Source organism: Sinocyclocheilus rhinocerous, unplaced genomic scaffold, assembly GCF_001515625.1.
Source record: "Sinocyclocheilus rhinocerous isolate Xijiao unplaced genomic scaffold, SAMN03320098_v1.1 scaffold963, whole genome shotgun sequence".
In the NCBI taxonomy this organism is placed as follows: domain Eukaryota; kingdom Metazoa; phylum Chordata; class Actinopteri; order Cypriniformes; family Cyprinidae; genus Sinocyclocheilus; species Sinocyclocheilus rhinocerous.
Genome location: NW_015638949.1, coordinates 774,621 through 784,166, shown reverse-complemented (window position 1 = coordinate 784,166; position 9,546 = coordinate 774,621). Strand labels below are relative to the sequence as shown.

The window sequence follows — 9,546 nt, the reverse complement described above, 5'->3', positions numbered from 1 at the left end:
TCAGGGGAGCTTCAAAGGTTTCTACGTGTTTTTGCAGCGTTGAGTAATGTATCACAGACATATCTCATGAATCCTTTCAGAAGTAAAGTGTAGACGGTGTAAATAAAAGATTCATTGTGCAGTGTAGAGAACTGCGTTGATTATAAATGTGAGATCAAGTCAAACATAGCGGTGTCTCGTTTATGAATGAACTGCGTTTTTAAACTAATCTAGTGAGTCAATGATTCGTGATTACCCATTCATAAATACTGTCACTTGCTTCATTCCTGAATGATTCAGCCGTTCGAATGAATCAATTGAATGAATGATTCAGTCATAAAATCAGTGACTTGTGTGGTTTTAATTAGAATTTTTAAAAAGCTTATAAAATAAAATTTTTTTTTAATTTGACATAAAAGATGACATACTTTTATTAAAGTTAGAAAAATGCCATTACAAAGGTAAAAACAAAATTCCACTGTAAATTACTTTAAGGAGTCAAATATCACCTCGAAAATTTTTGATCAAATTTTGGATTATTGATTAGAAGGTGCTCCTAAATTTTTGACTGTGCTCCTAAATTTTTTAAGTTAAAATAAAAATAATCGTAGAGCCCTGTATGGGACAAAATTGTTTATATTGATATGCTTTGCTGTAGCAAACACATCTGAAAAATAACAGAGTGAGCTGCTGCCAGATAAATGCACGATCCAAGATCAAGAAACATGCTTTATATTAAGTGCTTGAAACTAAATCATAAACCTAAGTGGCTTGCCCTACTGTTAGATGTGTGTTTGATGAATTTAAGATCCATTTTCCTCAGAGCACAACCGACATCTAACGGTTGTATACTTACCTGTAACTGTTACAAATTCACAAGTATTATCCTGATAACAAGCGCGTCTATTTTTAACTTCACAGACTTCACCAAACGAGTGCACAAGTGTCAAATAGAGTGGATTAGAATTGGAACACAGTAATTCTAAATAAATGTTTTAACATATTTGCATCCAGAAGTGTAAGCACTGCAAATCTCTTCCCCCACTTACAAGAGCACCATAAACTGCAGTGTATGTTGAAAGACATATTTTTTTAATTCAAAGACAGACGGTTTGTTCAGTAATCCACTGTTTTATAAAAAAGAAAGAAAAAGAAAAAATCCCCCCCTGCTGTACCAAAAATATGCCGCACCATGACTTCAAAACACATAACAAACCATAATTTTTGTGTACCGTTACACCCCTAATAGACATCTTGACCATTGTGTCACATCTTGCTGGACCCTAATTACACATGGCTTCCTTAACATCCACTTATCTACTAGTCACTTAAAGAACCAACTAGATTATTTACAAAATATGTATAATATCGTTCATAAGTTTCAAGTAAGATTTTTTTTTTTAATGTTTGAACAATTGAGTAATGGCTGCAGATAATTCAGCTTTGCATCATGGTAATAAATTACATTTTAAAATATACTAAAATAGAAAACAGTTATTTAATAATATTGCACAACACTACTGCTATTACTGTATTTTTGATCAAATGAATGCAACTTTTTAACAGTAGTGTAATTTTGCACAATTAGTGGAATAAAGAGCATTACCTCAGCCTCCTGGTCGTCGTAGCACAATTTCTTTGTGTCTGAGTCCCAATCCATGGCTACTGTAGAGTGAGCTGTAGAAAGGAATATCTATCAGTTTTGATTTATGGGCAAGAGCAAGCGATCCTAAAGAGTTCGAGTCAGACAAAAATGGTCACAGTTAATAATCCACCCGATTCATTTGATTAATTTTTAACACCAAATGTAAAAAGGTAATAGTTACTTGTGAGCTTTAGGAGATTGCCATCAAATGGGACAGAACTAATGTTGGCTGTGCCGTAGGAGTTGACCATGCTGAAAGAAAAGAGTTTTGGCCGAGAAGTAAAAGATTTTCCACCACTGCTATTGGGCCCATTCTCTGGTTCTGGTTCTGCTTCCTCCTCTCCATCTACAGTGTCAGAATGGCTGTTCTCTGGTTCTGGACTCTCCTGGTGATCCATGGCTTCCTCATCACCTGAAACAAACACATATATCAAGATCAGATCTGTATCTGATGAATGTGAAGAAAACCTAAATGGATGACAGTATGAATGCAGCATTTGGGAGCTTTTACGACATTTGCTCCCAAACGTTGAGTGTCCTACCATCACAAATTCCATTGGGGCCGTTGCAGGTTCCAGAGTGGTTGCTGTTGTTGGATCCAGCGCTGCAGGAAGCTCCATCTGAAACTGGGCTGCTGCAGTCACTCAGGCCAGTGATATGACTGGAAACTGAAGCTAGGCATTCTGGTGATTGGCTGCTGCTAGAGGAAGTGGCCGAGGCAGATGCTCTACTGTCAGTAATGGTACCCTGTGAACGTTTAACATAGCGCCTAAAACAAAAGATAAATAAAAGTTCAACCAAGATTGCAGTGGCAGAACTGGTGTAAAATTGAGATAGACCACCAAAGCACAACACCAACCCGATCCTCTCCAGCACGCGCTCATAGAGGGTATCCACAGTAAGGTTGTGGCGTGGGACAGTGATGAGGAGAGGCTGGCCGAAAAGCATTGTGCCCGAAGCGCCTCCGCTGTGCTTAGCATGCCTCTCTCTGAAGTACACTGGCAGGTTCATCTTCTCACTATCTTCCTCTAACACCTCATAACTGAACCACAAAGACACAATCAGAAAAAGGCCACTCACTTAAACAACACACTTAGCTGAACAGCAAAACTTATAGTATGAAAAACAATTCAAACATATGCTACAGTTCAGAAGTTTGCAGTCAGTCATTTTTTTTTTTAAAGAAATGAATATTTTCAAGGAGGCATCAAATAAATAAAAAAATTACAGTAAAGACATTTACAATGTTACAAAAGACTGATTATTTTCAAGGAGGCATCAAATAAATAAAAAAATGACAGTAAAGACATTTACAATGTTACAAAAGACTGATATTTCAAATAAATGCTGTTCTTTCTTTCGATATTTCAAATAATTTCTTTGATGGACTTTCTTTTCAAAGAATCCTGAAAAAAAAAAATGTATCGTGGTTTCCACTAAAATATTTAGCAGCACAACTGCTTTCAACATTGATGTTAATAAGAAATTAAGCACCAAATCAGCATATTACAATGATTTCTGAAGGATCATGTGACACTTAAGACTGGCGTAATAGCCACAGAAAATTCAAGGAATAAACCACATTTAAAATATACTAAAATAGAAAACAGCTATTTGAAATTTTAATAGTATTTCAACAATATTACTTCATTTTAGATCAAATAAAAATGGCACCTTGGTAAGCATAAGAACCTTCTTTAAATAATAATAAAAATAATAATAATAATAAAAATAATGAACCCAAACTTTTGAACAGTAATGCAAGTAGAATTTAAAAAATGACTTACACAAAAATGTCATCCTTCTCCAAGATTTGATTGAGACCGTCATCCCGTTTGTAGATTTTGTGGAATCTGTGATTGTAAACATCTGCCACAACCATCTATAACAGTATGGGGGTGGGTAAATGACGACTTTTTTTTGTTGTTGTTGAAGGAATCATTTCTTTAAGCAACATAAATACCGTAATGGAAAAAACGATTGTTAGGTATGAATGAGGGGAAACCATTAAAGTCTTACATTCTCTGAAGGAACTCCAGATAGCTTGGCCAAAGCGCTGCACAGGTCTGCCACTACACCCATTTTGGGAACAACTACACGATACTGGAAGATAACAAATTGATCTTTTAGCCCACCTCCTGAACTAAACCATGCGTCTGAGTGTTTTCAGGAAAATAGTTCTTACTTGCATGGGTCTAAACTGCGGGTCAGTGCGGACCAGGAACACCTCCATAGTGCGATCCTTTTTCATGGGCAGGGGCAGTGTGAGGTAGCAGAAGGGGTCAAAGGTAACGGAAACTTTGGAGCATTCTGGGCAAACCAGCGTAGATTTGAACAAGCCATGGAAGATGTCCACGATTACAGAATCGTTCCGCAACCGGTGATTCGCCCATGCTTCCTTGGCTACAATCTACAGACAAATGAGATACCCACAATTCAAACAACATTCTTCAGTTTAAAACGTAAGGGCCAAATGCTTATAATGTTATAGTGGTCAGAATAGTGCTTATTCACAGGTACAAAAGAAATAATAGCTTTTGTCTGATGGTTTATCGTTTTCACTACGTCTGTATTTTGTTTCCAACTAAAATGCACGCCACATTATGGTTTACATATGAATGTTTACCTCATCAGGCCGTCCCTCGGCATCTCTCAGGGCCAGATAAGGCTTCTTCTTAACACGGTTAACGTCCTCATGTAGGCCGTCCAGCAGAAAGGCCAACAGCTCCTGAGAGTCTTGTTGCTGGTACCCTGAGAACTGCGGGGCAAACCGGCCCACCTGGGTCTGACCAGAGAGAGGAGATACGGTTTCATTCAGGTCTGTCTTAAAAATGGCCAATGAGTTCCATAGTAACTTTAGCCTCTGTAGGCTAAAGATTCACTCACTTTAAAAGTGCGTGGAGCCACATAACTGCTCCGACTAAGCCACATCTGTTTGACCAGATCCGCGTAGGCCTCTGCAATCTCCCCTCGCATCCCTAATGGATTTTCCCGGTTGATCTCAGCTTCATACCGGTCTTCCAAGAAATATTCCGTTAGAGGGGGAGTGTTGCTCAGGCACTGAAATAAAAAGTCAATTAGAATGAGAAGAAAATGAGGGTTTGGCTGCTAGATGTCAAAAATTCAGGGTTTGGCTGCTAGATGTCATAACTACACAGTCTGGGCCCACAAAGCATCTTTCTTCCATTGACACCCATCAGCATACCCATATGCCAATTAGCAAATAGGGCAGATTTCAAAACATACTGTTTAAATGAACATTCACTTTTGCATACCTGGAGAGCAGAGTTCATGAAGCAGGTGTTGCCCAGGTTGCTCAGACCACAGAGGCCTTCCTGAGCGGAAGATTCTCTGTAACTGTAAGAGGAGCTGTAGGAGTTGTAACTTCCCAGTCTGCAAAATGTATGGTGGGTTAGCAAAGACATTCACCATTAGTTAACACCACAATTCAGACCATCACAAATGGTCAACCCAATGCTGAATACAAGAAACCTGACCTTGAACTGAAACCTTGTTTCAGTTCCCTATTTAAACTCTCCCAGTAAGGAACTAAATTAGTGTATCTGTGGAGTAATTTAGGACTGTTTTATGTGATTTAATCTGACCTGTTACCAGAAGTACTGTTGTTCAGCATGTAGCCAGAGTTGCTATTGCTATCCCCGTTTGTTATTGTGGAGGATATGGTGGCAGATGAGTTAGAAGAGAGTTTTGGGGAGGTTGTATAATTCCGAGAGGTGGAAGTACTGGACCTAGGCATAAATCAAAGAATAGGTTAGGGTAAATCCAAGCTGTGTTATAATAACAAGAGTTAATGGCAATCAAAGTAACCAATTTAAAAGAAAGCTCCCAATAATTAAAAAATGGTAGAAGTAAAAGCATAAAAAAATTAAAAAAAACTTCAGGTACCTCCAGTTCTGAACCTTTAAGTGATTTCTTTTAAGCATTAAGCTCCAACGTTAATAATAGTTGCTTAAGTGTGAAAATGACCTAAATTGCATGTACATACTTGGAATGGCAGGTCTGTCTGGGCCATGTGCCATCCTCATTCTTCTTCTCAATAACAAGAACCTGAGGAGTGAGATGAGATTGATGATGTGAATTCATAAAATGTCAGTCAGAGTCTCAAACCAACCACAACTGGAATGGAATGCAGCACAATGGTTTACCTGGCCCTGAAAAAGCCCTGCGTCCTGTACAGTGCTGTCAAGCTTGTTAAGTTGTTCGTAAGTGTTACTCATATATTTATTCCAAAGTCGAGTTTCCTTTTCAGATGGGATATCGAATAAAGACCTCATTTCCTTTTCAATAGTATCTAGAAGGGAAAAAATGGATATGAAATGATTGTTCACAAGGGCTGCATAATTTTTATTAGATCAATTTTGAGTTCAAACACATGCACAGCTGCTGATAATAGCTGTAAACAAATAAAATGAATGATTAATGAACCGTTCTCAATAGCTAGTACCAGTGCCTTGTAGTGATGGTAATGGATATAATCAGTGATGCAATACTACCGATGAGAGAAATTTATATTTTCTTGGAAGGTTTGTAAGTCTCGTACCTATAGTGTCAGCTTTGCTGAAATGGCGGGTAACAACTTTGTCCATGTTGTCATTATCGCACAGGTTCAACTCAAGCAAATACACTTCCACTTTACAGTGCTTCACAAACATTCCATGTTCAACAACCTGGAAAACAAGTTTAAAAAAAAAAAAAACACTCATTAACACAAAGCAAAACGAAACTAGAGGCTTTTAAAGCATTTCAGTCCGCACCTCAACCCAAATAATTAAACTTTAACCATTTAACTGTGTAAGAGTTTCAATGCAATTAAAACATGACAATAGTATCACCCAATAACCCTGCCTGTAATCACTCAAGTATATCAGACATGGGTAAATACAGGCATCTCAGAAAAAATGGAAAACCAAGAGATTACCACAATATGAAAAACTACAAAGAAATATACAATACACAAAGAAAGAATGTAGAACCTTTCTGATGATGGGTTTCTGACCCTCCAGACAGCCATACCAGCTGACCAGCTTATTCCAGGCCTCTGTAGGAACTAAAACATAGTCTAACTCATCTATGAGATGCTCTTTCAATGTCTGGGACTTGTGATCTACGATACAGAGAGAAAAGGGGGAAATCATTAGAAAAACACATTAGAGCCCTTTAACACTACACTGTATTATGCAAAAGAAATAGCCATGCTTGGCACAGATTTTGTGTGGTGCACAACAAATTAACATTTTTTTCCTTAAACATAAAAATTTGGTCATCATTTATTCACCTTCAAGTTGTTTCAAGTTTTTTGACTTTCTTCCATAAAACACAAAGGAGAGATACTGAAGAATGTACTTGTTGCTTTTTTCTGTCATTACAAAAATGGGTAATGGAGATTTTAAGCTTCAAAAAGGATGCAAAGCAACATAACAAAAAAGACCATACAACTATATTCCAAGTCTTCTGAAATCACATGATGGCTTTGGGTGAGAAAAATCAATATAAGTAGTTACGCAATGATAATCTTCTCCTCCAGTCATCTGTTAACTCAAATTATTTCATTATTAATTAACTCAAACAAATCATTTAGAAAAAGACCAATGAAAAGACCTGATTCATACGGTTTATTGTGTATGGTTTAAAATCTCCATTTGAGCTCCACTGAAGAAATGAAGTTGGGTTTGGGACGACATGAGGGTGAATTAATTAAAGAACTTAAATTTTCGGACGAACTATCCTTTTAAGACTGAAATATCAAAACATAAGTACACGGTAAGCTCCTAAAAAATTTATTTAGCCTTTGAATCAGGTATTCACATACATAACTGCATAAGAATTCCTATTCTTAAAAGCTCTGATAAAAATGTGTCTAGTATTATAACAAAAATCATTTTACTGCTGGCAAAAAAAAAATCACAATACTCATCAATGAGAATGTGAACACTCAACATAAGCACAACACTCACTCAACATTCATTACCTGAAAAGAGTCCAGAGTTGTCAATGGGTCCCGGGTACAGATTGTGCTCTCCAACATTGTACAAATCCCAGCTGTCAAAGCCCACATATTTCTTCCACTGTTTGAACCACCGGCTGTCAATCAAATACCTAAACAAGTGGAACAATAGGTGGAGATCAATAAAAAGTCAGTGGAAAAGGACAATTAATGTGTTTCTCTCCTAAAACATTAGAGCTAAACTGATGGCACAGCAAATATATTTTGTGTTGTTACACATCTACAAATATAGAACAGTCAATAAGGACTTGTTCCACTACATAAGCTTGTTAACACTTGATTCCGCAGACATTATACTTTGATAAGAAAGAAAAGTCTGAATTAAAATGGGTCAGACAAAATTGAGAATTCTATTATTGAATTCTCTATTATTGAATTGAAAAGGATCATTCTCTTTTTTCTGTGGAACACAAAAAGAGATGTTCACTTTCATTTTAGGGAAAAATGAATTGAAAGTGAAAGGTAACTTTCTTGCTAACATCTTTTAAATTCGACAAAAAGGCTGAGCAGCATTAGAAAAAAATTTGAAAATTGAAATGTGAACAATCGGTTTATTTCAAAAAATAAAAATGTAATTAAGGTATGTAGCCAACATTAAGCTCTTTAAAAACAGTGACCTTAAATAACACAAGATACCTGTTTGAGTAAATTAAATAATTGCAGTACAAGTCTATAAAATGAAAGTACTTCTAATCCTACTGAAACCTAAAAACGTTCCTTTCAATTGAGTCACTAGTCTCTTTACTTATTATAACTCGTCAGTCTGCTTTCAAAATAAAAGTGGACTGGCTATCCAAACACTTACATGTACTAACGGGTTTAAAATCTGAATCATGTGTATATATTTTGGGGTTTTAATCTCCATTAACTTAAGATGCATTTTTGTGTATTTACTATCTGTTCCATAAACAACTTCTATTGCCAAACAACATTGTGAGTGACTGAGTGTTATCCAGTAGCCATGACAAAGCACTGCCTCACTGTAATACTGATTTAGGTAGCTTAGTCTTCGTAACAACTTCACAGGGAGGAGTTTGCCCGTTATTTTAGTCCAGTTCGACAGTTCTAGTTTGACAGTTTGACAGAAGGTCGTCGTCTAACAGAAATGAACACTTAACCCGTCAATGAAACGCAACCTAGCCTGGCTAACTAGCATCGGCTAATGAAGTGCCTTACATGCCTGACGCTAACGTTACTTTGCCATGTAGCTTATCAGAGAACTGATAAGCGACAATGAGGTGGTTGAGTTTATTTACCAACCTTTTCGCTACTAACGTGTCTGAATACGTCTTATTTTTCTATTAATTAGACATTTAAGCTGACGAACCGGGGAGATATGAGAAGCTATGGCTGGTTAACCTGTGCTAAGTTATATAGCTACAAGACAGCTTCCTCGTTTTCTAACCGATATAAATAGTGTTGAATCCTTATTACAGTAAATCGCACGCGTGCCCTGTACACCAACTCGATAATAATAGCAGCCTTCTAGTTTATGGGTGTTAGCGGAGCAGGTGGCTGTCCACAGCCCGGCTAGTGAAGAGATTTCCGGCAGCCGGTGTCTCCGTCTGTAGGCCTGAGCCGATGCCGACAAGCTTGCTTTGACTTCGGCTTCACATAAAAACCTCTTACCACTCATCTCCCTTTCGAAGTGGCGTCTTCAGCAGTGTGCCGATGCTCTGCTTTTGACTTTCGGTGGACGGTACTGGTGTCTGTGCGATCACCGGCTTCTCGTCAGGGTCCGAAGCGTTACCCGACTCGGGTCCGCCTCCCTCCGCCATCGTGCAGCGAGTGAACCCGCAGCGACCGCGAGCGCGCTGAAGTATACAGGAGACGCGCAGCGCTAGAGGGAGCGCGCATACTTAGCTGCCGAATTCAACTGGGAGTTACATCCTTCATG

General features: G+C 37.8%; 1 protein-coding gene across 2 annotated transcripts in view; it reads right to left on the bottom strand.

The window, feature by feature from the left end:
* Window positions 1-9,464, bottom strand: part of usp4 (ubiquitin specific peptidase 4 (proto-oncogene)) — a 14,369-nt gene extending 4,905 nt beyond the window's left edge. Inside the window, exons 1-17 of one of the 2 annotated variants that reach the window (XM_016565563.1) lie at window positions 9,279-9,464; window positions 7,614-7,741; window positions 6,619-6,749; window positions 6,186-6,312; window positions 5,791-5,936; window positions 5,631-5,692; window positions 5,230-5,373; window positions 4,900-5,017; window positions 4,511-4,684; window positions 4,251-4,409; window positions 3,810-4,034; window positions 3,644-3,727; window positions 3,412-3,506; window positions 2,484-2,666; window positions 2,167-2,393; window positions 1,806-2,036; window positions 1,586-1,708 (exon numbers count right to left, since the gene is read on the bottom strand). In XM_016565563.1, coding sequence (XP_016421049.1) covers window positions 1,587-1,708; window positions 1,806-2,036; window positions 2,167-2,393; window positions 2,484-2,666; window positions 3,412-3,506; window positions 3,644-3,727; window positions 3,810-4,034; window positions 4,251-4,409; window positions 4,511-4,684; window positions 4,900-5,017; window positions 5,230-5,373; window positions 5,631-5,692; window positions 5,791-5,936; window positions 6,186-6,312; window positions 6,619-6,749; window positions 7,614-7,741; window positions 9,279-9,427 — 2,505 coding nt within the window. In that variant the 5' untranslated portion in view covers window positions 9,428-9,464 and the 3' untranslated portion in view covers window position 1,586. The remainder of the gene's footprint in view (window positions 1-1,585; window positions 1,709-1,805; window positions 2,037-2,166; window positions 2,394-2,483; window positions 2,667-3,411; window positions 3,507-3,643; window positions 3,728-3,809; window positions 4,035-4,250; window positions 4,410-4,510; window positions 4,685-4,899; window positions 5,018-5,229; window positions 5,374-5,630; window positions 5,693-5,790; window positions 5,937-6,185; window positions 6,313-6,618; window positions 6,750-7,613; window positions 7,742-9,278) is intronic. The other variant, XM_016565561.1, reaches the window with a different exon arrangement.
* Between the last annotated feature and the right edge of the window lie 82 nt (window positions 9,465-9,546).